The 23,964-nt window shown below is 63.1% G+C and overlaps 11 protein-coding genes across 11 annotated transcripts; 6 read left to right on the top strand and 5 right to left on the bottom strand.

Moving 5' to 3' along the window:
- Positions 1-533: 533 nt before the first annotated feature.
- EMIHUDRAFT_442049 (hypothetical protein) lies at positions 534-1,607 on the bottom strand. The gene has a single exon (XM_005784329.1). It carries the CDS (start codon positions 1,574-1,576, stop codon positions 737-739), a length of 840 nt encoding a protein of 279 aa, XP_005784386.1. The 5' UTR covers positions 1,577-1,607; the 3' UTR covers positions 534-736.
- Positions 1,608-1,946: 339 nt separating this feature from the next.
- On the bottom strand, positions 1,947-2,552 carry EMIHUDRAFT_231210 (hypothetical protein; the record flags this gene model as incomplete). The annotated part of the gene is made up of 3 exons (XM_005784328.1): positions 1,947-2,093; positions 2,170-2,240; positions 2,297-2,552. 3 exons carry the CDS (start codon positions 2,550-2,552, stop codon positions 1,947-1,949), a joined length of 474 nt encoding a protein of 157 aa, XP_005784385.1.
- Positions 2,553-4,025: 1,473 nt separating this feature from the next.
- EMIHUDRAFT_72106 (hypothetical protein) lies at positions 4,026-5,134 on the bottom strand (the record flags this gene model as incomplete). The annotated part of the gene is made up of 3 exons (XM_005784327.1): positions 4,026-4,514; positions 4,626-4,760; positions 4,835-5,134. The coding sequence occupies 3 exons, from the start codon at positions 5,132-5,134 to the stop codon at positions 4,026-4,028; spliced, it is 924 nt and encodes a 307-aa protein (XP_005784384.1).
- A 2,649-nt stretch (positions 5,135-7,783) lies between these two features.
- On the top strand, positions 7,784-9,705 carry EMIHUDRAFT_231208 (hypothetical protein; the record flags this gene model as incomplete). The annotated part of the gene is made up of 3 exons (XM_005784326.1): positions 7,784-8,646; positions 8,948-9,452; positions 9,532-9,705. The coding sequence occupies 3 exons, from the start codon at positions 7,784-7,786 to the stop codon at positions 9,703-9,705; spliced, it is 1,542 nt and encodes a 513-aa protein (XP_005784383.1).
- Positions 9,706-9,912: 207 nt separating this feature from the next.
- Positions 9,913-10,386, top strand: EMIHUDRAFT_231207 (hypothetical protein; the record flags this gene model as incomplete). The annotated part of the gene is made up of 2 exons (XM_005784325.1): positions 9,913-10,019; positions 10,335-10,386. The coding sequence occupies 2 exons, from the start codon at positions 9,913-9,915 to the stop codon at positions 10,384-10,386; spliced, it is 159 nt and encodes a 52-aa protein (XP_005784382.1).
- A 1,292-nt stretch (positions 10,387-11,678) lies between these two features.
- EMIHUDRAFT_231205 (hypothetical protein) lies at positions 11,679-12,524 on the top strand (the record flags this gene model as incomplete). Its single annotated transcript, XM_005784324.1, has 2 exons — positions 11,679-11,723; positions 11,916-12,524. The coding sequence occupies 2 exons, from the start codon at positions 11,679-11,681 to the stop codon at positions 12,522-12,524; spliced, it is 654 nt and encodes a 217-aa protein (XP_005784381.1).
- Positions 12,525-13,955: 1,431 nt separating this feature from the next.
- Lhcf53 (light harvesting protein) lies at positions 13,956-15,042 on the bottom strand. The gene has a single exon (XM_005784323.1). It carries the CDS (start codon positions 14,996-14,998, stop codon positions 14,081-14,083), a length of 918 nt encoding a protein of 305 aa, XP_005784380.1. The 5' UTR covers positions 14,999-15,042; the 3' UTR covers positions 13,956-14,080.
- A 975-nt stretch (positions 15,043-16,017) lies between these two features.
- EMIHUDRAFT_468066 (hypothetical protein) lies at positions 16,018-17,277 on the bottom strand. Its single transcript, XM_005784322.1, has one exon. The coding sequence runs from the start codon at positions 17,010-17,012 to the stop codon at positions 16,230-16,232; it is 783 nt and encodes a 260-aa protein (XP_005784379.1). The 5' UTR covers positions 17,013-17,277; the 3' UTR covers positions 16,018-16,229.
- A 1,542-nt stretch (positions 17,278-18,819) lies between these two features.
- On the top strand, positions 18,820-19,928 carry EMIHUDRAFT_72103 (hypothetical protein; the record flags this gene model as incomplete). Its single annotated transcript, XM_005784321.1, has 3 exons — positions 18,820-19,119; positions 19,194-19,328; positions 19,440-19,928. The coding sequence occupies 3 exons, from the start codon at positions 18,820-18,822 to the stop codon at positions 19,926-19,928; spliced, it is 924 nt and encodes a 307-aa protein (XP_005784378.1).
- Positions 19,929-21,401: 1,473 nt separating this feature from the next.
- On the top strand, positions 21,402-22,007 carry EMIHUDRAFT_231200 (hypothetical protein; the record flags this gene model as incomplete). The annotated part of the gene is made up of 3 exons (XM_005784320.1): positions 21,402-21,657; positions 21,714-21,875; positions 21,955-22,007. 3 exons carry the CDS (start codon positions 21,402-21,404, stop codon positions 22,005-22,007), a joined length of 471 nt encoding a protein of 156 aa, XP_005784377.1.
- Positions 22,008-22,346: 339 nt separating this feature from the next.
- EMIHUDRAFT_442044 (hypothetical protein) lies at positions 22,347-23,432 on the top strand. The gene has a single exon (XM_005784319.1). It carries the CDS (start codon positions 22,378-22,380, stop codon positions 23,215-23,217), a length of 840 nt encoding a protein of 279 aa, XP_005784376.1. The 5' UTR covers positions 22,347-22,377; the 3' UTR covers positions 23,218-23,432.
- Positions 23,433-23,964: the final 532 nt, after the last annotated feature.

The raw sequence follows: 23,964 nt of genomic DNA, 5'->3' as shown, positions 1-23,964 counted from the left end.
GGCGCCAAGTCGGGCTCCGGGTCGGTCGTGGGAAGCAGCAGGAGCAGCGCCTCGAATGCCAGCAGTTGTCGCTGCGCCTCATCGAGCGGCCAGCAGCCGCCTTCGCGCCATGGCAGGCCGTCGTCGGACGAGGCCTTGGGCAGCACGAGCAGATCCTTGAGACGAAGGAGCGCGAGCTCCTCCGCCGCCACCTCGGACGCGTCGGACGTCCTGCTGGAAGCCGCCGCCTCTGCCACCGCCTGTTCAGCTGCCTCGTCCTCGGCGGCCTCATCCTCTGTAGCTGGCCGCGCGGCAAACGCCCGCGACGAGCGCGCGAAGGTAGCGCTCTCCGCCGCCACCTTCTCGGCCAGGACGCGGGCGGCGTCGTCGGTATCCTCGCTCATGCTCGCGTCCGGCGCTCCGGCGCCGACTCTTCGTCTCGGCCGAAGGGAGAAAAACGCCCCCGATGCCCTGCGCCAAGAAAACGAGAAATCCTTCCAAGATCCTGCTCGTGCAGGTGGGGACCCTGTCCTTCTCCCGCCCCGGAGTGGTCAAAAATACTGCTCTTCACCTCAGGTTCGTACACAATTACAGCTGCGCACACTGGCAGGCAATAAGACAGGTACACCAGGGACAAGAACCGGCTGCACGCCGGCGCCGACGCCCCTACCCGGACACCCCTCGCGCGTCTGAGATCAGTACTCGAGTACGCGCTCGCACAGGACGTAACTTGGAGAGATATCCAAAGGCACTAGGGTCATCGACCACGGTGCCGGCACGCCAACCGCCAGAGGGGCACCGCAGCAGAGTCGGGCGATGGCGCCGCCTCGCGATCTGCGGTGGCACGTACTGGTCGCTCCGACAGGTCCGCCGCATTTACGAGTATGGAGACGTACGCGAGCGGGTCGATGAGGTAGTACGAGATGCCCAAGATTGCGCCACTCCACTGTAGCGCCGCCTTGTCGTCGCTCAACGTGCCCGCACGCCACTCGGCAACGTAGGCGCTCATCAACGCAATCGTCGCCGTCACGGCGACTGCGGCCCACACGGCGCACACGATTGCCCTCCTCCGCCACTCATGATGAACAGGCACACAGAGGACAAAGACCGACAGCTCCAGCACCTGCGCCAGCGGCAGCATGACGTAGGTGGCGCACGCAAAGCCGTCATGCAGCGACGAGTTGTCCTCGATCGTGACAATGGCGACGCCGAGCAAGGTACCAAGCGCGCCCGCACCCGAGAGCGCGCTCAGCAGCACGAGCATGCTGTAGATGCGCGTGGACTTGATGTGCGGCACCTGGAGCAGGAGCGCCAGGCGAAAGACGCCGAGCACCAGGGCCTGGGCAACGACGAGCGCGAAGCCCGTGCGAGAGATGGCGAGGTTCGCAGTCTGGCCTGGCCACTGCCCCATCAGGTACGTCGAGATGGGTTGCAAGCCCTGGTCGGGCAAAGCGTCAGTGTCATTGTCGTAGACGGCCTTGCAGATGACGAGCGCGAGGACAAAGGTGGTGATGAGGGCGAGAGAGAGGGAGCGGAGCAGGATCCGGCAGCAGCGCGAGCGGCGAGCCAAGCCCGCGAGCGGCGAAAGCGGCGCCATTGGCGACGCGCCCGCTCTTTCGCCCTCCTTGCTTGGAGCCGGGCAAGAAATCGAAGTTCGCGAGCCATCTGCCTTGGCCTGTCTTCTTTCTTTCTTAGCCGCAAGGCCACAACGCAATAACACTTCTCTTCGCCACTACCCGTCATACAGTCCTCTGTCTATCTCGCAAAGCGCCGGGGGTTCCCCACACAACGCGTCGTCGACCTGATATCCATCCCCAACGAGGCAGCGGCTGCCCGTCTCGTGCTCCGAGGAGCGTGCAGGAGACGAGCAGCAGATCGCGCTGCCTCCCTCGCAGCTTTTGTCGCAGACGGGATAGTGGCTGAGCTTGGTCGCCGACTCCTTGCAGTACCAAGATACTTGAAGGGAATTACTCCACGCAACCCCACTCCGGGAGCTCCATCTGCATCATGGGCAATTCGCCTCCGACATGCACCGTCTCAGGGATCAGGGAAAGATGCTGAGGCTTGCCGGGCCCAAACACCTGCTGCAGATAGCTTACAAAGTTTTGCAGCCGCTGCAAGCGATTGGACCCTGTTACGTGTTAGCATGGTTGCGCACGACCCGTCGCAGGCGCCAACTATGCACGAGACTGTGTCGAGTTCGCCGAAATAGCGAATGTTCTTGGTCGCAAAGCGGTCGAGCAGAGCGCTTTGCCACTCGCCTGCCGATGACAGCGATGAGAATAGGTGGCGCCGGAAGTGACCGATCCTTTCGCACTTGCCCAACTTCCTTGTATGTTTCCCAACCCGTGGCCGTACTCATCGTACCCGTTGCAGTTCTCTTTCGGAACAGAGAAGGATGTGCACACGTGATGCGGCCCAGTGTTCTTCTCTGGGCTGCAGCTTTGCGCTGGTCGCGTCGAGTCGAGATAGAGCACAGACGAGGGAGCACCGACGACGATTCGAAGCGGCACGCCGAGCCGGGTGACGCCATACGCGCCTTCGGCAGAGAGCACCGACCAGCGTTGTATCATTTGGCCCCCGGCAGAATATCCAGACGCAACTACGGCTCTAACCGTCGGATAGGCGTTAGTCACCCACTCGAGGACGGCATCATAAGCAGCGAACGACGGAATGCCTCCGAGGCCTGTCCCGTTGCTCGATGAGCCCGGGTCCGAGAAGCCACCGTACGCCCACTGCTGAACCTTGCCGGCTGTGGACCAGATTGGGGCCTCCCCCTTTGAGGAGCCACCGCTCCAAGCGTGGGCAGTGCACGGCTCGTCCGGGAATACGGGGAGGGTGAAAGTAGTTTGGGGTGCGGTACCTTCTGTGAAACGATTTTCGAGGTGTGAATACACCCCCTAGACGCGACGCCCCCCGAACCAACGGGCCAGACCCTTCCAGAGGTGCCCCAGGGACGCCCAAAACCGGCCACAGCAGCCCCACAACCCTTAAACAGTACTCGGCACAACCACTCAAAGTTGGCCTCCCCCGGTGGTGTTTCACATTAGGGGCACCGTACGGCAGGCCGCCCTGAGCCCCCTAGGCGGACCGCCGCTCCTCTAGCGCGCAGCTACCCGATGGGCAAAGGGCCCCCACCCACCCCAGACGCCCTCACGCCCTCTCCCCAGGCCTTAGCTGCGGCGCCGAGGGCGATCCCGCGCGAGGGATCGCTGCTGCTGAGCCGCAGCGGCCGCCGGCGGCGCCGCCGCCGCCGCGGAAACCTTTGTCCTGTACATCCTCGTGCTTTGGATTTCTGCAGGAGTGTACACAGAGTACGTGGAGGCACCCTTCGGACGTTGGCTTCGCCGCGCAACGGAATTTCGCAAACCGTAGTGCGCGGCGAAGTGATACGTGATACGGGGAAAGACAAAAGAGCGCGGCTCTACCTTTAACAATAAATAAATAAATAAAACGGACACCTCTACTAGGAGATGGGTAAAAAGGAACAGGTCCCCGCCCTGCGGTCTTTGTGCAGGGTTCTTTGTGGGTGTGGTCGCTGGTCGGCGACTAGCCGGGGTCGTCCTCCCGATGGGGGACTAGCACTAGCCGTCTTCCACATGGTCCCTCGGGTCCCTGCTGCTCCTAATCTCGTCGTACATCCTCCTGCTGATCTCAGCAACATCCTGCTCCCTCCCTCGTCTCTACCTTTAACAGAACAATTGTAAATAAATAAATAAAACGGACACCTCTACTCTAGGAGATGGGTAAAAAGGAACAGGTCCCCGCCCTGCGGTCTTTGTGCAGGGTTCTTTGTGTGGGTGTGGTCGGCGACTAGCCGGGGGACAACGAGAGAGCTTCAGATTTTTTCGGCTTTAGACTGACTCAGAGTAAGAGAACGAGCAACAGAGAGCCACACACAGCAAGATGATAGATAGATGTTAAGGCCGTATAGACTATAGTGAGTCAGGCAACACAGAGAAACCGGCCACTGAAACGGTACGCCGAATGGAGGGAGAGAGGTGAGAGGGTCGAGCTGTCTCGGACACTGCGCGAGTTGCGCACTCTCAGCGGCGGTCAGGCGCCACACTGTTTGCCCAGAGGTGGCTCGACCCGGATCGGCCGTGCGCCTCCCTCGCGCGGGCTGCTGCGGCCGCATGCGGCGACAGCTTTGGGGGCGGCACGGGAGGCGGCGCGTCGTCCTCCCGCTCGCTGCTCGTCTCTAGACGGCGGTGCAGCGCCGCCTCGTACTCTTCGTACGGCGGCAGCGGCAGCGGCAGCGGCGGCTCGTCGAGCTCGTCGCGCAGCAAGCTGCACATCCACCGCCGCTCCGCCTGCCTGCACACGTCGAGGATGTCGCGCCCGCTCAGCCCGCGCGCCGCGTCGCCCAGCCGGAAGCGCTGCTCTGCGGGCAAGTGCTTTGCGTACAGACCGAAGATCTCGCACCGGCCGGGCGCCTCGGGCGCAGCGAAGTGGATGCGCACGTCGAAGCGCGAGAGGAGGGCCGAGTCGAGGTCCGTGCGGCGGTTCGTCGCGGCGATCAGCGTCGTGTCCGCCTGCGCATCCATGCCATCGAGCCGGTGTCAATGAGGAAGTGTCTAGAAAGTGTCTAGGAAGTAGGAAGTGTCCGCCTGCGCATCCATGCCATCAAGCCGCCGCAGCAGCACGGAGAGCATGCGGCGCGACGCCTCGTTGATCTCGCGCGATCGCGAGCCGGCGAGCGCGTCCAGCTCATCGAGGAAGAGGATGCAGCGGCCGAGCGTCGCGCAGTCGTCGAAGAGCGCGGCGAGCTGCTGCTCCGCCTGCGGGAAGGTTCGCAGAAGATTCAGGCAAGGTTCCACACTGCTCGCCAACGCGCCCGGAGCCTCTGCTCCACCTTGCCGTACCACTTGCTCATCAGCGCCTCGAGCGGCGCGTACACGAGCGGAAGCCCCGCCTCTGCAGCCGCGATTTTCGCCGCCGTCGTCTTGCCGGTGCCGGGCGGGCCGTAAAAGAGCAGTGCAGCGGCGCGGTCCGAGCCGAACGCGCGCGTGCCCTCGCGTACCGCCGCGAAGGCCTTTGGGTGCTTGAGGGGCAGCAGCAGCGCCTCCTCCACCTGCATACGCGTCTCCTCTGCGCCCGCCAGCGCCTCCCACGACGTGTCAGCGCGCCGCGCCGCGCCGCGCGGAGGCGGCATCACAACGCGGGCGCCCATGGTGCCCAGGCGCTCCCTGGCCTCCTTGGGCGTGCTCGGCTTGGGCGGAGGCTCGTCCTCGGCCGGTGTGCTCTGCGGCGGCGCGGCAGGACCGCCCTGTCCTTGGCCGGCCGGCCCCATTGGACCGCCAAAGCCTGGAGCGCCCGGGATGGGTCCTTGGCCGGCGGGCCCCATAGGACCCCCAAAGCCGGGCGAGCCGGCAGGTCCCACAGGACCGCCGAAGCCTGGTGTGCCGGGTGGTGGAAGCGGGATCGGCGGCCCGCCACCAAACTGCGCGGCCCGCTCCGCACGGGCAGCGGCTCGGGCAGCGGCGGAGAACTTGGCGTCCTTGGCGCCCGACATGTGCGCGCTGCCGCGTGGGGCCACGTCCGGCTGGACTGGCTGAAATTGTACCGCCAACGCAGCAGGAACCAGCGCCAGGAGGCAGATCACAGACCGGCCAGTCATCGCGGCTTGTAGAAGGGAGCTCGCTGCGAGCAAGAAAACGCACGACGGATTCCAGTACAGCTGGGAATAGGACCGCCGCAAGGCGTAGCGTGGAGCGGTTGAGCATCCCTCCGGGGGCCCCTCTGCGCCGGGGAGGCGTTGTTGGAGGCTAGGACGCAAGCCTCCGTCGCCCTTTCAAACTCACTCGGGGCCCACCCACTCCGCTGCGCTCCGACCCGGTTTCAACTTACGTTATCTCGTTTTGTCGTTTTTATCGTTCTGGCACCAGCTGACAAACACAAAACAACTCTAACACTCACACGTCATTTGGGGCCTGGAGCATTGTTTGGTATTGCTAAAAATCTCTCTCCAGCTGTCCGCGTCGCGCACTCGTCCCAACCGGGGGCCGCAGACTCGTTCCGCCCGCCAACGGCTGGTGACGCTGTGTTGCCCTTGAGCTAGTCCTCCCCCGGTCGCCTAGCCTCTGCGCTGTCTGGCGAACGCCTGTATGCCATGCGCGCGGACCACGCTTGCGTGGTACGTGGCTGGCAGGCGGACCCGTGTGCGGGGTAACCCGCGCACGGGGAAGCTTCACGGGTTCGAGTCGTCAAACATTAAGCAGCGGAGGTGTGCCGAGGGGGACCGGGAGGCGGTAAGTCGTCGTCGCCCGGCGCTGCTTGCAGCACCGTGGCGATGGCGCTGAGAGGTTCCTCTTTTCCGCGCCCCCCCCCCGCAAGGCGCGCGATACACACGCAGCTGAAGGCTTATACCCGGACAAAAGCACGTTGCCAAACGCACTTTTCTCTTTTGCCAGAGTCTCGCGAATCAAAGGGCCTCCGCTCAGGTGTGAACATATCGCTGCGGTCATAAGCGGTGCATGCAGGCTCATCGCTCGCTAGAATCGACCATCACCCCCGGGCGTTGGGCTCGGGTCCGATGCCAGAATGGTAATAAACGGAAAACGCGAGGACCGAGGTGAACAAGCTCGGAGCACTTGGAGCTCGGAATACGGAAAAGCAAGCTGAAAATGGAGCTCGGCTAGGGTTGGTTGCGCAGCTATGAACAGGAGCGACTTCGCGATGTGAAAGCTCGCCAAAGTTTGATTTGCGACATTGTGAAGAAATCTATTCTGAACGCGCCGGGCAGCGGGTACGGGATGGGGAGCCACGCTTCATTAGGTGCAGGTGTACACACCTTGTACCGACACAGAGGTAGGCGCGCAGCGCCCACACCCTCTACCTAGGTGTGTGAGTGAGTGCTATACCTTAGCGCACCTTATACCGAGGTACCCTCCCCTTTCCACACCGGTACCTGGGGCACTCTCGAGACGTTCACACCGGCGGTGGGCGCGAGTAAGGTGTGCACCGCCCTTCGCGCGAAACGAACAGCCTCAGCTCTCATGCCGCCAGAGCCAAGGTCTCGCAGCTGGCGCGCTGCATGGCGGCCGATGGCTAGGGGCATGCGTGCGATGACCAACATCCATTGTGCTTCGTGACCCGCGGTCGGAGCCGCGGTCGGTAGCGTCCGCCTGCAACTCCTTCTGCTTGAGCGCCTCAAACTCCTCCCGGGTCAGCGTGCCGTCGTTGAGCAGCCTCTTCAGGTTCTCCAGCCTTGCATACCTTTTGTGGTTGAAAACAACCAAAACGGATAGTAAAAGTTATTTCCAAACTCGGCGCATGATGGCGGAGCTAGCAGGAAAGCTACTAAAGAATCTTTTGCGTGGCGTAATCTAGCAATGGCGAGTTTGATAGTGGGCGTCAGAAGAGTCGTCCTTGCGCGAGGAGAGCTCGATAGACTCGAGGGGCCAAAATATGCCGGCAGCAGCGCGGAGTTGCGCCGAAAGGCGAAAGAAGCCGCGAGAACAAGGGATCGGCAGGCGGCGGCGGCGTCGCAGAACGAGGCAGAGGAGAGCGACGCGACAGAGGAAGAAGCGACAAGGGAGAGAACGACGAGAGTGGGACGACCGCGAGGTGGCATGAAAGTTGCAGCGAGAATCGGCGAGGGACTGACTGCGAAGTCCGAAGAGGGATAGGAAGAGGCGGACGCCCAAGGGTGGGCGTCGCCAAGCGCACCACACCCCTCTCCTTAAATCCCTGTGTGGTGGCGGCGTGCCGTCCTCCGCCGCGTGTGCGCCCACCAGTGCTGGTCGCTGCTATCACAATGCAGGGTCCAACGATTGTGTGTGCGAGGGCGTGGCAATTGATGATGGTGATGGCGCTGGCTTTGCTGGCGCTGGCTCTGCTGCCGCCGGAAACTCAGGCGCAGCCGGGAGCCGCCGTGCCATTTGCGTGCCCAGCTGACCGTTGGCAACCAGGATGGGCACACGGGGATGCGGCTGACGCATGCACGCAGTGGCTCACCAACGTGGACTGGGGTGCACTCTCCACGCACTCCGACCTTGCCAGCGCTTGCAACTCCACCTTTGCGCGAAGCCAGTGCGCGGGAGCATGCTGCACGCGTGGCCTCAATGCGACGCCAGGGGCCGATGCGTGCCGCAAACACGTCGATGCGCCAGGCACCTGCTCCGGCAATGCGACATTCTCCATCGCGGGCTGTGCAAGCACGGCAGGCTCGCGAGAGCTCTGGGAAACCTACTGCGTGCAGCTGCTGTACGATGACGAGTGGGCCGACTCGAACCACGATTTCCGCATGGACGGCGGACTCGGCGGACTCCCCAAGGAGTTTGTCGGCAGCCTGCATGTCATGTTCCCGCACCAGGTCTGGCACGTACCGGCGCGTTACGAACTGAGCTTCGACGCGCCGGCTGAGGCGACGGTGAACGTGGCCCTCTGGTTCAACAACGACTCGTCATATTACGTGCGCAACGGCTGGGATCCTCACGACGCCGCCTACTGCAACACCGAGATGCCCATCACGCTCAGCCGCGCGGGCTTTGAGTATCGGCCGCACTCGCCTGGCGTGCCATACGATACCCAAACCGACTGGGATCCAGGGCACGGCGTGCCGTCCGCCCTGTGGGTCCGCCAGGTTGCCGCGGGCGACGGTGCCATAGCATTCCAACTCGGAGAGGCTCCGAGCGGATATTGTGTTTGGAAAAGCGGCACATCGTGCTTGGGTACCTGTGTCGAACCTGTGCTAAGAAAGAAAGAAAGAAAACAGACAACCCAAGGGAGGGATGGGAGGACGGTACGCCGCCACCACACAGGGATTTTAGTCGAACCTGTGCTTTGACAGAGCCTTGTTGAATTCTTCTTTCCGACAGCAAGCAATGGTTCAGCTCCCAAGAGCTCGACGCCTGCTCCGTCCGCTCACCTCCCGAGCAGCGCTGCTGTCCCGAATCTCTCCGAGATTGGCACTGCTACTCCCGCTGCTCCTCGCCTCCAAATTGGCCGTGCACCTCGCGGCCAGGGGCAAGCGCGCCGGCAGCAGCACAGTCAGCAGCGCGGAGAGGCAGCAGCTGATTGCAGAGCTGCGTGCTGAGGTCAGCGCGCCGCTGCCGCACGCGATCGGCGGCGAGACGCTGGATGCCGACACCTACCAGCGCTTCCTGCAAGTGCACGGCTGGTCGTTGCCAAAGGCTGCAGCGATGCTGTCGAAGGATATTGAGTGGCGCAAGCGTGTCCGGCCTCGCGCCCTGCGGCCGCGCCACATGCCGGCGGCGTGCTCGCAGCGCGGCTGGGTCGTCCTCATGCGCCACCAGGGCTCCGGTAACCTGACCGAGGACGAGCCGTCGCCTCCGGAGGCGGCGGCGGCGCACAGCGGCCGGCCAGCCTACCTGCCGACGCTGCGGATCGGTCACTACTTTGGGCGCGGCAAGGGAGGGGGCGGGCGGTCGCTGCACCCGCCGCACACGAAGCCGCCGCTCGCGCACTGGGTGTACACGCGGCACGGGATGCCCGTCACCTACGTCAACGTGCGTGCGTGGCGCGCCCTCCGCCTCGCTCCCGCTGCGCGCTTGCGAGCGGTGCGGCGGTCCTCTCAGCCTTTGGAAGGAGCTCGGTAGGCACCCGGAGCGCTTCACGTCGCGGGACGAGTGCACGCGCTTCTGCGCCTACCACATGGAGCACTACATCCGCCGCATGCCCGTGCGGCGCGGCCGGCGAGTGCAGCGCGCTTGCATCCTCATCTCTCTCTCGGGCTTCAAGGCGAAGGAATGCATGCGTTAATGGAAACGAGCACGCGCCTGCACACGCCGAACTGCTCTCTCTCTCCCCCTCTCGGGCTCCACAGCAGCCGCACGCCGCGAGGGATGCGCCGCGGGGGCGGGGGGGGGTGGCGCCACGCATCTGCAAGCCGGCCGCAAGGCCGCCTCCGCCTCCCTTCTAGCTCCCGTGCGAGCTCTCAGCTGCCGCCCCTCCCCTTCCCAGGCGTCGATGGTTCCCCACGTGTGCGAGTGCATACAAGTGCTGCGCAGGCACTACCCCGGCCGGCTCGGCGTCGCCTGCCTCTACAACACCCCCTCGTACTGGTACCCGTTCTGGTGACCGCCGCACGCCCTCGCGCCCCGGGCACAGCACCCTCTCTTCCGCCCGCCGGCCCGAGGCGCCGCGCCGCCGCGCCGCCGCGTCCGCAGGCGCATCTTTTGCGGCCTCTTCGACGAGGAGATCATGTCCAAGGTGCACTTCCTGCCGGCCTCGGTCGCCGACGTGGCTGGCGCCATGGCGTGGGTCGACAAGCAGCAGCTGCACGCCTTCCTCTAGTCGAGTCTGCTAGTCGAGTCGGGGGGGCGGACCAGGTACGTGGTTCTGCGCATGTGCCTTCTGAGGCCCACCCACGCTGGCCGTCGTGGACGGAGGAAAGCCCAAGTGCCGGGCGCGGCGGAGGTGGCAGACGCGGCAGGGGAGTAGAGGCTGAAAGATGGCAAGCAAATCACACGCATGCACACACATATATGCGCATGTCATATGGCGCGCGGTGATTCCGACGCCAGTTCCGAGATCCGACGGTATCACCGTGTACGAGTACGTAAATGAACAAAAAAACGCACCTAGCTCTACTTTACTACTAGGGCTAGTCGGTTCCATTTCATAGAGCTCTGGGCCGGCGCGGGGGCCCCAGAGGGTGTCCATGCGGGGGGGAGATGGGGCCCCATGGCCCGCCGCAGGCGCCGATTTTTCGGAGTGTTTTTTTCTTTTTTCGCGATTTTTTACTTGTTTTCATGGGAATTCGGCGTCCTTGCGGCCATGCTATCACGCCTTGCGACAGCCTGTCGGCGCAGCTGACCGTGCCATGATGCACAATTGATCACCTGCATAGCTCGCGGCCTTAGTATCAAGCATTCAGTGACGACCTGATCGTACGGCCAGAAGGAAGGTGTCCTTCCATCGTGTGCCGGCTTCTGACGCAATGCGCGTCACAATTTGCCTCGGCGACTGGCTGCTGGCACTCTCGAGGCTATGCCTACACAGCCTCGCGCGCATGGGCAGTCAAGAGGGACCACGCACCTTCTCAGGACAGCGCCGGTGCCTCTCTCTTGGACCGGCAAACTTGGTGGTCTCGTGTCACCAATGTGGGACCAGTGCGGCATCGCGCCATCGACAGCTCTGAACTGCGCCTCACCACTGACCGGGAAGGCCGCCAAGTGGGCCAGCACAGGTCGCACATTGTGGCAGCAGTCAGCAGTGCATGGCTGATAGCTAGAGCAGCAGCGTCAGGGTCGCAGGGTCGGATCGTGTCAAGCCTCTCGCCCGGCCGGCCGCGTGCAGACGTCGGCCTGTCTGCTGTCTGGAGTGATCTGTCGGCGGTCAGTACGACCGATCAGGTCGGAGTTTTCTTATGGTTCGAGGGTCTATCTGTACGTACTTCTCGAGATCTCTCCAAATCTGCCCTCTATTAGACCGGGTTAGATCGGGAAGTCGGTGCTCTGAGCGACTCTGAGCGCCGGAGCCCCGTTTCCGCACTGCTGCGCGGCGCACGGTGCCTCCGGGGGGCCCCGCGCCGGCCCAGAGTAAAAAGGAACAGGTCCCCGCCCGTGCGATCTTTGTGCAGGGTTCTTTGTGGGTGTGGTCGGCGACTAGTCACAACCTACCGACCGGGGGTGGCCCCGTCTGACTGAACCCCACGTTTACGTTGTAGCGCGGCGAATTGGTTATTGGCATCATTGGCTTTGCACACTAGCGCGGCACTATTACACAGTCGCATGCAGACCCAAAAGATCCCTGTGCGGCGCAAGCTGCTCGAGCATGTGAGTGGCATTCGCTGCGTACTTACGTTTTGGATCACCTGCGGCCATCTCACGCAGTGGCCGCGGCCGTCTCGCGATCCATTTGGGGCCAAACTCCCCTGGTCGCCGCGAGTCCTGCGCCTCCCGTAAACGTGACCAGGCCCTGAGCTCTGCATATAGGTTCTACTTGGCCGTGGATATGTCCCTGTTCAGGGTTTTATCATCCTTTCGGGGTTCATCACAATGTATGCGTATCGCGAGAAGCTGTACACTGACCGCGCGAGCATCCTGCGCTTCTACTGCCTGCGATTTGGGGCAATCGTGGCCTCGTATTACCTCTTTTACGTGCTGAATGCCCTCTACTACAGCGTCGCGAGGTGGGAGCGCCATGACGAGTTTCTCGCCGGAGGTGCCATCACGTCGCTTTTCTTGGTGCAAGCCTTCGCACCAGGTTCTGACTGGTTCCCCAACGGGCCGGGGTGGACCTTATCGTGCATGTCGTTCTCCTGGTGGCTGTTCCCTCTTACACACTCACTACTGCGACACACACGCTCCGCTGCCGACGGCATCACACTCCGCATGCTCGGTGCACTTGCAGCTTCACTCTGCCTCATGCATGGGCCGATTGTGTCGATGGCGATGGTTGATCTTGGCAAGCAGACTGGGTGTCTCATCGTTGGGGACGTAGACAAATGCAACGCGGGGGAGGACCAGCGGTGGTCCAACTGGTATATTCTTTACAGATTTCCCCTGGCGTTGAAATATATGCTAAGCACCTTCCCCACACATGGCGAGAAGCACACGCATCTGTGTTGCAAATAGGCGCGCGCTCCAGATTTCTTCTTTGGCATGGTGGTGGCTGAGATGCTATGTGCTTGCCGATGCGGAGAGGCCTGGCAGCATGAGACCCGCTGGGGTCGTATCGGGCGCTACTTTTGGGGGGCCGTAGCTGATTTTACCGCCGCTGCGTTCTTCGTGCTCAACTTCTTTTGGTTTGGCAGAGACGGGTGGAAGCCAACTGGGTATGGCAGGGTGGTCGCTTACGAACCGTTGTGGCTCACCCTAATGGGTCCGCTCTATGGAACCTTCCTATTTGCCTCTTCGTGTGGAACAGGTGGCGTCTTTGCAAAACTTTGTCGGCACCCCGTATTGACCAACTTAGGGGACCTCGGTTTCCAAGTGTATATGTGTCATTACTTGGTCATGAATTTGCTAATTGACTTTGAGGACGCATGGGCCCAAGGAATTGGAACGGAGCAGCCGCTAAAGGGGGGTGGTCTCTCTACTCAGGGCATGCTGCTCGCTGCATTTCCACTGATATACGTCATCTCGGGGCTCCTCAACCAATATGTGGATTACCCCTTCCGCATGTGGCTAAAGAAAACAGTGGATAACTGCCTCCCAGTCAAGCAGGTAGTGCCCAAGGACGACACCGCTGCTCCTGCACTGGAAAGAATCAGCCGCAGAACGAGCGGCTATCTGCCGGAGGCCGACATTCCATTGCAAGACGACGATGAGGATGGAGACGGTTCCATGGTACTCCGCATTGTCTAGACAATAGTCCACACTCTCGGCCCGCTGCTAACACCTGATGCTCCCATAGGTGCGAACAATCTTGGGCTTGCAGGCGGATAGCAGGACTCATTCTTACTTTGTCCCACACGGCGGGGGTGAGGCGGCCAACATCAGCTAAGTAGAGGAGCTCCCCCCAAAGGTCGACCACGTCTCCTTCATGCCCATTATTGCTTTTTTTGATAATTTCACTGATGGCTGGGTGTGCGGTTGCCGACTGCACTCCAAGTGCTCCAAGTGATGATGAAGATTTATTGGAACCGCGATGAGATTTCTTATTCACTGCCAACAATATACCTAACAAACATTCACTGTGCGAGGGAGAAGATTTTTTTAATTCTTATTCACACGGGGCCGAGGGATGCGGGGTTTGCCTCTACTCCACGAACCGGGGAGGAGGCAGGGCGCAGATCGAGCTCACGACGCTTTGACGACTGCCCAGCGCCGTCGCCGTGCACGTCGCCCGCCCATGCCGAGGCGGCGGCCTCGACAGCGCTGGACGCGACCCGCTTCCAGCCGCCGACGCACCTGCGAGGCGGCGGCCGTTACACAATCTTGATTTTGGTCATTTGCGCCATTTGGTACCTCTCGGTGCCTTCCAGAATCAGCTGCGACCCCGCCGAGTGGACGCGCATATACGTGTAATCTACTGTACGCGCATATACGTGTATACACGTAATCACCCGTGCGGTAGTCAGTCGCGACCGGCGGCGCGGCTGCCGCGAGGCGGGAGACGGCAGGGAGCGTGTGAGGACAGTCACACGGGTCTCAGTGCACAGCTCAGCACGTGCTCGTTACACGCCGACTCAAAAGAGACCGAGGCTCTGCAGCGCGCCCGGAGCCAGCACGTCCCCGAAGAAGGTGAAGAAGAGCGGCGTCTGGTCCACCACGGGCGTGCCGTAGAGCGCCTCCTGGAAGGCGTAGCCCGTGATCGCGAGCATGGCGAGTCTCCCGTTCTTGAGCTCGGCCGTCTCCATCTCCTTGCGGTGGTACTCGGCGAGCCGGAGCGCGTACCCGGGGTCGTTGTCCGCGTACATCTTGTCCATCACGCCCATGTTCGCGCCGAACCAGTTGTACAGCCCGAGAGGGTCAAAGCCGCAGTCGCCAGGCACGTACGACTTCATCACCACCTGGCCGTCCGAGCGCATCGTCTTGCCGGTCGCGGTCAGGCCGTGCACCTGGTCGAGCGTTCTGCACTCGATCGCGGAGGTGCCGATCGCCACCAGGAGCAGGAACGGCCAGACCTCGCCCAGGCCTCCGTTCAACACCGAGAGCGAGCGGCCCTGCGTCACCTCGAGCGCAAAAGGCATGCCGAGCAGGTTGGAGAAGGCTCCGTGCCACAGCTCCGCCAGCGGCCAGCCCGCCGCCGCCAGCATCGCCAGCCGCGCGTGCTTGATCTCCGCCTCCCGCATCCACGCCAAGCTCCGCTTTGTGCTGCTCGTGCTCGGGCCGAGCGTGATGGTGTTGGGCTTGCACGCGGAGGTGGCGGTGGAGAAGGGGAGCCCGGTCTCGGGGTTGAGCCAGACGTTGATCTTGATGCCCTCGCGGTACTTCTCCGCAAATTTGAGCGGATCAAAGCCGGCATCGGCCGCGAGGGTGCCGTCGAGGTAGTCCGGTCGCGGCAGCCACGGGATGGGAGCCTCGAGCTTGCCCGCCTGCTGCATGGTCGCTGGCGCCGCCCGCGCGGCGAGGGCGGAGTGGCGAAGCAGGCTCGAAGCGACCATGGGGATCGACAAGCGTGGATCGACAAGCCTGGGATCGACAAGCGTGCCGGGTCGAGGCTTAAGGGATGCAGCAGAAATTTGTGGGAAAGTTCGCTTGCAATGAAGAATGGGTCGATTGTCCTCGCCCCCTCATGCACACACACACACACACATGCATGCACAGACACACAGCCCCTTCCCCTTCCCTCTCAAGACCGCAAGGGCGAGGACACGCGTAGGCCGCACCTCTAGCGAAGCCCAAGTTTATTTTTTATTCTTGATTTTATTAGCACCCGCCATAAAAACGGTATGAACCTCAGCTGGCCCAATCGTGCGTGCGACTGCGTGACCACGAAGTGGTGCTGACACGTGATCTGAACCGAACGGCGTACGGTCCTACGGACCCGCGGGCCCCGGACCCGCCGTGTTTTTCAGAATGTTCACCCGCTCTGACACCCACGACACGCGACGAAAGTGTCAGTGACGTGACGTAAGAACTAAGAAGGCACGCTCGACGCGTTCCTGCTGAGCTTCCACGCGGTGGAGCAGTCGCACGTGACTGTGCACAGCAAGTAGCGCGAGCCGCGTGCCGCGCCTGCACCTCCACTTCCTGCTCTCGACCTCAGCGGCGCAGGCGTGCTGAACCGAGACGAGTACACGTCGCAACTCAAGGCGGCCATCTACGGCGCGTCTCGCGGGCAGCACCCCGGGCGACAAGTGTTAGCGGGTGCATGGACGCGCCACGGACCACTCTACGTCCCCCGACTTTCTCCAGTATTTCTAGGCCCTTGGGGGCCCTACCACTCAGCGCAGTCGGAGAAGCCGGTGAACGAATCTCTCTCTCTCTCTCAGTGTATTTAGCTCTTACGTACATTCCCGGAGGAGCACTGCTGATTTTCGAGCACACGCCACGTGTAAGTTTCTTTTTTGCCGTCGCGCGCTCTGCGCACTGCGGCCGGAGAGAGCGCGGAGAGGCCGGGCTGCTCGGCGTGAGGCGGGCAGGATATGGCGGGATACGGCAGGATATGGCAGGATATGGTGGGATACGGTCAGATATGGAGAGATACATCAAGATACCGCAAAAGAACCGTCCACACCAGGGCTGCCCACACAGTTCCCCACAATGATTTGACAGATACCGGTGGACCGGTGCTTGCGGCCGCCGCCCCCACACCGTGCCAATGCACCGCCCTTCGCTTCCGAAGCAAGAGAGTGCACACCGGCGACACCGGTCACCGCGTTGCGCTCTGCGTCACACTAGCACTGCGCTCCGGGATGGCACTCGGAATCGCAGCACGTGCACGGTGCAGCCGCACGCCGTGGTGAGCCCAGCCAGCAGCAGCGCGAAGAGCAGCAGCGCGAGCACCCAATTCTCACGGCCCACCCGCGGGGTGGGCGCTGAGGGCCGCCACAGGTGCGTCAAGACGTCCTGCATCAGTGGGATGGCGCCGTACGCGAGCCACGGCGGCGCACGACTGCGAGCCTCCGGAGGTGGGAGGTACGCCGGCTCGAGGAAGTGAACCCACTCCTGCTTGCCAAATCCGGCGGGGAGCACGCTGACGTTTGGGTGTGTCTCGAGAAGCACGTGGACGTGCTGGTTAGAGCACTCAAAGCTCGTCGCGAGAGTCGCTGCGTCCGCGCGATCGATGTCCGCCCAGAGAGGCGGGTGGGAGTTGGAGTTGATCCGAGCGCCGGGGGGTGGCTCGTGCACGCGGGATGCGTCGCACGCGTCGGCCGGCGGATCAGTGCCATGAGCGCTCCGGTGCATCACGCGGCACTCAATCTCGCGGAGAGTCGCGAGCTCGTGCCTCGAGTAGAGCGGTAGGGGCACTACGCTCAGGCGCCCAGTGGCTTCCAGCCACGCGTCGAGCTGCGCGCCATAGCGTCCCATTGCGTACAGGGCGCCGCTGAACGTCCTTGCACGGACGTCGCGATGCACACGGTCACGAAAGGAGCGCCACGGCCACCCGATGTGCCTCGTCATGGGCGTCTGCTGCTCTGCGGGTACCAGCGGGAAAATAAACGCGCCCAGCATGACGCCACGGAAATGGTACAGCGCGCTTTGGGCTCGCCGGATTGGCTCGCAAAGCACGACCACAAAGCTCGTTCTCGCCAGCCGTGCGGGACCATAGGCCTGTGCAAGCCTTGCGGCCGCGCCTGCAGAGGACAGGTAGTTGGGCGTGGCGTCCAGCGTCAGCTGCGCCTCCGAGCAGCGTGGAAACGACGTCGCATAGTACCTCAGCCCGCGCCTCCAGCGCTCTGGGACGTCAAAGAAGTGGTGCTCCTTGGCACTCGAGAACCAGAGATGATCTTCCACATCGCGAAGTCGCTCCTGTTCATAGCTGCGCAACCAACCCTAGCCGAGCTCCATTTTCAGCTTGCTTTTCCGTATTCCGAGCTCCAAGTGCTCCGAGCTTGTTCACCTCGGTCCTCGCGTTTTCCGTTTATTACCATTCTGGCATCGGACCCGAGCCCAACGCCCGGGGGTGATGGTCGATTCTAGCGAGCGATGAGCCTGCATGCACCGCTTATGACCGCAGCGATATGTTCACACCTGAGCGGAGGCCCTTTGATTCGCGAGACTCTGGCAAAAGAGAAAAGTGCGTTTGGCAACGTGCTTTTGTCCGGGTATAAGCCTTCAGCTGCGTGTGTATCGCGCGCCTTGCGGGGGGGGGGCGCGGAAAAGAGGAACCTCTCAGCGCCATCGCCACGGTGCTGCAAGCAGCGCCGGGCGACGACGACTTACCGCCTCCCGGTCCCCCTCGGCACACCTCCGCTGCTTAATGTTTGACGACTCGAACCCGTGAAGCTTCCCCGTGCGCGGGACCCCGCACACGGGTCCGCCTGCCAGCCACGTACCACGCAAGCGTGGTCCGCGCGCATGGCATACAGGCGTTCGCCAGACAGCGCAGAGGCTAGGCGACCGGGGGAGGACTAGCTCAAGGGCAACACAGCGTCACCAGCCGTTGGCGCGCGGAACGAGTCTGCGGCCCCCGGTTGGGACGAGTGCGCGACGCGGACAGCTGGAGAGAGATTTTTAGCAATACCAAACAATGCTCCAGGCCCCAAATGACGTGTGAGTGTTAGAGTTGTTTTGTGTTTGTCAGCTGGTGCCAGAACGATAAAAACGACAAAACGAGATAACGTAAGTTGAAACCGGGTCGGAGCGCAGCGGAGTGGGTGGGCCCCGAGTGAGTTTGAAAGGGCGACGGACGCTTGCGTCCTAGCCTCCAACAACGCCTCCCCGGCGCAGAGGGCCCCCCGGAGGGATGCTCAACCGCTCCACGCCACGCCTTGCGGCGGTCCTATTTCGAGCTGCACTGGAATCCGTCGCCTGCGTTTTCTTGCTCGCAGCGAGCTCCCTTCTACAAGCCGCGATGACTGGCCGGTCTGTGATCTGCCTCCTGGCGCTGGTTCCTGCTGCGTTGGCGGTACAATTTCAGCCAGTCCAGCCGGACGTGGCCCCACGCGGCAGCGCGCACATGTCGGGCGCCAAGGACGCCAAGTTCTCCGCCGCTGCCCGAGCCGCTGCCCGTGCGGAGCGGGCCGCGCAGTTTGGTGGCGGGCCGCCGATCCCGCTTCCACCACCCGGCACGCCAGGCTTCGGCGGTCCTGTGGGACCTGCCGGGTCGCCCGGCTTTGGGGGTCCTATGGGGCCCGCCGGCCAAGGACCCATCCCGGGCGCTCCAGGCTTTGGCGGTCCAATGGGGCCGGCCGGCCAAGGACAGGGCGGTCCTGCCGCGCCGCCGCAGAGCACGCCAGTCGAGGACGCATCCCCGCCAAAGCCGAGCACGCCCAAGGAGGCCAGGGAGCGCCTGGGCACCATGGGCGCCCGACTGGTGATGCCGCCTCCGCGCGGCGCGGCGCGGCGCGCTGACACGTCGTGGGAGGCGCTGGCGGGCGCAGAGGAGACGCGTATGCAGGTGGAGGAGGCGCTGCTGCTGCCCCTCAAGCACCCAAAGGCCTTCGCGGCGGTACGCGAGGGCACGCGCGCGTTCGGCTCGGACCGCGCCGCGGCACTGCTCTTTTACGGCCCGCCCGGCACCGGCAAGACGACGGCGGCGAAAATCGCGGCTGCAGAGGCGGGGCTTCCGCTCGTGTACGCGCCGCTCGAGGCGCTGATGAGCAAGTGGTACGGCAAGGTGGAGCAGAGGCTCCGGGCGCGTTGGCGAGCAGTGTGGAACCTTGCCTGAATCTTCTGCGAACCTTCCCGCAGGCGGAGCAGCAGCTCGCCGCGCTCTTCGACGACTGCGCGACGCTCGGCCGCTGCATCCTCTTCCTCGATGAGCTGGACGCGCTCGCCGGCTCGCGATCGCGCGAGATCAACGAGGCGTCGCGCCGCATGCTCTCCGTGCTGCTGCGGCGGCTTGATGGCATGGATGCGCAGGCGGACACTTCCTACTTCCTAGACACTTTCTAGACACTTCCTCATTGACACCGGCTCGATGGGATGGACGCGCAGGCGGACACGACGCTGATCGCCGCGACGAACCGCCGCACGGACCTCGACTCGGCCCTCCTCTCGCGCTTCGACGTGCGCATCCACTTCGCTGCGCCCGAGGCGCCCGGCCGGTGCGAGATCTTCGGGCTGTACGCAAAGCACTTGCCCGCAGAGCAGCGCTTCCGGCTGGGCGACGCGGCGCGCGGGCTGAGCGGGCGCGACATCCTCGACGTGTGCAGGCAGGCGGAGCGGCGGTGGATGTGCAGCTTGCTGCGCGACGAGCTCGACGAGCCGCCGCTGCCGCTGCCGCTGCCGCCGTATGAAGAGTACGAGGCGGCGCTGCACCGCCGTCTAGAGACGAGCAGCGAGCGGGAGGACGACGCGCCGCCTCCCGTGCCGCCCCCAAAGCTGTCGCCGCATGCGGCCGCAGCAGCCCGCGCGAGGGAGGCGCACGGCCGATCCGGGTCGAGCCACCTCTGGGCAAACAGTGTGGCGCCTGACCGCCGCTGAGAGTGCGCAACTCGCGCAGTGTCCGAGACAGCTCGACCCTCTCACCTCTCTCCCTCCATTCGGCGTACCGTTTCAGTGGCCGGTTTCTCTGTGTTGCCTGACTCACTATAGTCTATACGGCCTTAACATCTATCTATCATCTTGCTGTGTGTGGCTCTCTGTTGCTCGTTCTCTTACTCTGAGTCAGTCTAAAGCCGAAAAAATCTGAAGCTCTCTCGTTGTCCCCCGGCTAGTCGCCGACCACACCCACACAAAGAACCCTGCACAAAGACCGCAGGGCGGGGACCTGTTCCTTTTTACCCATCTCCTAGAGTAGAGGTGTCCGTTTTATTTATTTATTTACAATTGTTCTGTTAAAGGTAGAGACGAGGGAGGGAGCAGGATGTTGCTGAGATCAGCAGGAGGATGTACGACGAGATTAGGAGCAGCAGGGACCCGAGGGACCATGTGGAAGACGGCTAGTGCTAGTCCCCCATCGGGAGGACGACCCCGGCTAGTCGCCGACCAGCGACCACACCCACAAAGAACCCTGCACAAAGACCGCAGGGCGGGGACCTGTTCCTTTTTACCCATCTCCTAGTAGAGGTGTCCGTTTTATTTATTTATTTATTGTTAAAGGTAGAGCCGCGCTCTTTTGTCTTTCCCCGTATCACGTATCACTTCGCCGCGCACTACGGTTTGCGAAATTCCGTTGCGCGGCGAAGCCAACGTCCGAAGGGTGCCTCCACGTACTCTGTGTACACTCCTGCAGAAATCCAAAGCACGAGGATGTACAGGACAAAGGTTTCCGCGGCGGCGGCGGCGCCGCCGGCGGCCGCTGCGGCTCAGCAGCAGCGATCCCTCGCGCGGGATCGCCCTCGGCGCCGCAGCTAAGGCCTGGGGAGAGGGCGTGAGGGCGTCTGGGGTGGGTGGGGGCCCTTTGCCCATCGGGTAGCTGCGCGCTAGAGGAGCGGCGGTCCGCCTAGGGGGCTCAGGGCGGCCTGCCGTACGGTGCCCCTAATGTGAAACACCACCGGGGGAGGCCAACTTTGAGTGGTTGTGCCGAGTACTGTTTAAGGGTTGTGGGGCTGCTGTGGCCGGTTTTGGGCGTCCCTGGGGCACCTCTGGAAGGGTCTGGCCCGTTGGTTCGGGGGGCGTCGCGTCTAGGGGGTGTATTCACACCTCGAAAATCGTTTCACAGAAGGTACCGCACCCCAAACTACTTTCACCCTCCCCGTATTCCCGGACGAGCCGTGCACTGCCCACGCTTGGAGCGGTGGCTCCTCAAAGGGGGAGGCCCCAATCTGGTCCACAGCCGGCAAGGTTCAGCAGTGGGCGTACGGTGGCTTCTCGGACCCGGGCTCATCGAGCAACGGGACAGGCCTCGGAGGCATTCCGTCGTTCGCTGCTTATGATGCCGTCCTCGAGTGGGTGACTAACGCCTATCCGACGGTTAGAGCCGTAGTTGCGTCTGGATATTCTGCCGGGGGCCAAATGATACAACGCTGGTCGGTGCTCTCTGCCGAAGGCGCGTATGGCGTCACCCGGCTCGGCGTGCCGCTTCGAATCGTCGTCGGTGCTCCCTCGTCTGTGCTCTATCTCGACTCGACGCGACCAGCGCAAAGCTGCAGCCCAGAGAAGAACACTGGGCCGCATCACGTGTGCACATCCTTCTCTGTTCCGAAAGAGAACTGCAACGGGTACGATGAGTACGGCCACGGGTTGGGAAACATACAAGGAAGTTGGGCAAGTGCGAAAGGATCGGTCACTTCCGGCGCCACCTATTCTCATCGCTGTCATCGGCAGGCGAGTGGCAAAGCGCTCTGCTCGACCGCTTTGCGACCAAGAACATTCGCTATTTCGGCGAACTCGACACAGTCTCGTGCATAGTTGGCGCCTGCGACGGGTCGTGCGCAACCATGCTAACACGTAACAGGGTCCAATCGCTTGCAGCGGCTGCAAAACTTTGTAAGCTATCTGCAGCAGGTGTTTGGGCCCGGCAAGCCTCAGCATCTTTCCCTGATCCCTGAGACGGTGCATGTCGGAGGCGAATTGCCCATGATGCAGATGGAGCTCCCGGAGTGGGGTTGCGTGGAGTAATTCCCTTCAAGTATCTTGGTACTGCAAGGAGTCGGCGACCAAGCTCAGCCACTATCCCGTCTGCGACAAAAGCTGCGAGGGAGGCAGCGCGATCTGCTGCTCGTCTCCTGCACGCTCCTCGGAGCACGAGACGGGCAGCCGCTGCCTCGTTGGGGATGGATATCAGGTCGACGACGCGTTGTGTGGGGAACCCCCGGCGCTTTGCGAGATAGACAGAGGACTGTATGACGGGTAGTGGCGAAGAGAAGTGTTATTGCGTTGTGGCCTTGCGGCTAAGAAAGAAAGAAGACAGGCCAAGGCAGATGGCTCGCGAACTTCGATTTCTTGCCCGGCTCCAAGCAAGGAGGGCGAAAGAGCGGGCGCGTCGCCAATGGCGCCGCTTTCGCCGCTCGCGGGCTTGGCTCGCCGCTCGCGCTGCTGCCGGATCCTGCTCCGCTCCCTCTCTCTCGCCCTCATCACCACCTTTGTCCTCGCGCTCGTCATCTGCAAGGCCGTCTACGACAATGACACTGACGCTTTGCCCGACCAGGGCTTGCAACCCATCTCGACGTACCTGATGGGGCAGTGGCCAGGCCAGACTGCGAACCTCGCCATCTCTCGCACGGGCTTCGCGCTCGTCGTTGCCCAGGCCCTGGTGCTCGGCGTCTTTCGCCTGGCGCTCCTGCTCCAGGTGCCGCACATCAAGTCCACGCGCATCTACAGCATGCTCGTGCTGCTGAGCGCGCTCTCGGGTGCGGGCGCGCTTGGTACCTTGCTCGGCGTCGCCATTGTCACGATCGAGGACAACTCGTCGCTGCATGACGGCTTTGCGTGCGCCACCTACGTCATGCTGCCGCTGGCGCAGGTGCTGGAGCTGTCGGTCTTTGTCCTCTGTGTGCCTGTTCATCATGAGTGGCGGAGGAGGGCAATCGTGTGCGCCGTGTGGGCCGCAGTCGCCGTGACGGCGACGATTGCGTTGATGAGCGCCTACGTTGCCGAGTGGCGTGCGGGCACGTTGAGCGACGACAAGGCGGCGCTACAGTGGAGTGGCGCAATCTTGGGCATCTCGTACTACCTCATCGACCCGCTCGCGTACGTCTCCATACTCGTAAATGCGGCGGACCTGTCGGAGCGACCAGTACGTGCCACCGCAGATCGCGAGGCGGCGCCATCGCCCGACTCTGCTGCGGTGCCCCTCTGGCGGTTGGCGTGCCGGCACCGTGGTCGATGACCCTAGTGCCTTTGGATATCTCTCCAAGTTACGTCCTGTGCGAGCGCGTACTCGAGTACTGATCTCAGACGCGCGAGGGGTGTCCGGGTAGGGGCGTCGGCGCCGGCGTGCAGCCGGTTCTTGTCCCTGGTGTACCTGTCTTATTGCCGCCAGTGTGCGCAGCTGTAATTGTGTACGAACCTGCAACAACGACCTGAGGTGAAGAGCAGTATTTTTGACCACTCCGGGGCGGGAGAAGGACAGGGTCCCCACCTGCACGAGCAGGATCTTGGAAGGATTTCTCGTTTTCTTGGCGCAGGGCATCGGGGGCGTTTTTCTCCCTTCGCCGAGACGAAGAAGTCGGCGCGGAGCGCCGGACGCGAGCATGAGCGAGGATACCGACGACGCCGCCCGCGTCCTGGCCGAGAAGGTGGCGGCGGAGAGCGCTACCTTCGCGCGCTCGTCGCGGGCGTTTGCCGCGCGGCCAGCTACAGAGGATGAGGCCGCCGAGGACGAGGCAGCTGAACAGGCGGTGGCAGAGGCGGCGGCTTCCAGCAGGACGTCCGACGCGTCCGAGGTGGCGGCGGAGGAGCTCGCGCTCCTTCGTCTCAAGGATCTGCTCGTGCTGCCCAAGGCCTCGTCCGACGACGGCCTGCCATGGCGCGAAGGCGGCTGCTGGCCGCTCGATGAGGCGCAGCGACAACTGCTGGCATTCGAGGCGCTGCTCCTGCTGCTTCCCACGACCGACCCGGAGCCCGACTTGGCGCC

This window comes from Emiliania huxleyi (assembly GCF_000372725.1).
Source record: "Emiliania huxleyi CCMP1516 chromosome Unknown EMIHUscaffold_170, whole genome shotgun sequence".
NCBI classification, from domain to species: Eukaryota; Haptophyta; order Isochrysidales; family Noelaerhabdaceae; genus Emiliania; species Emiliania huxleyi.
The sequence above is the reverse complement of the archived record's forward strand: the minus strand, read 5'-3'. Positions and strand labels throughout refer to the sequence as shown.

What these genes read in the sequence shown, in the direction of transcription:
- EMIHUDRAFT_442044 (XM_005784319.1), top strand. Translation starts at nt 22,378, where the DNA reads ATGGCGCCGCTTTCGCCGCTCGCGGGCTTGGCTCGCCGCTCGCGCTGC.
- EMIHUDRAFT_468066 (XM_005784322.1), bottom strand. Translation starts at nt 17,012, where the DNA reads ATGCTGGGCGCGTTTATTTTCCCGCTGGTACCCGCAGAGCAGCAGACG.
- Lhcf53 (XM_005784323.1), bottom strand. Translation starts at nt 14,998, where the DNA reads ATGGTCGCTTCGAGCCTGCTTCGCCACTCCGCCCTCGCCGCGCGGGCG.
- EMIHUDRAFT_442049 (XM_005784329.1), bottom strand. Translation starts at nt 1,576, where the DNA reads ATGGCGCCGCTTTCGCCGCTCGCGGGCTTGGCTCGCCGCTCGCGCTGC.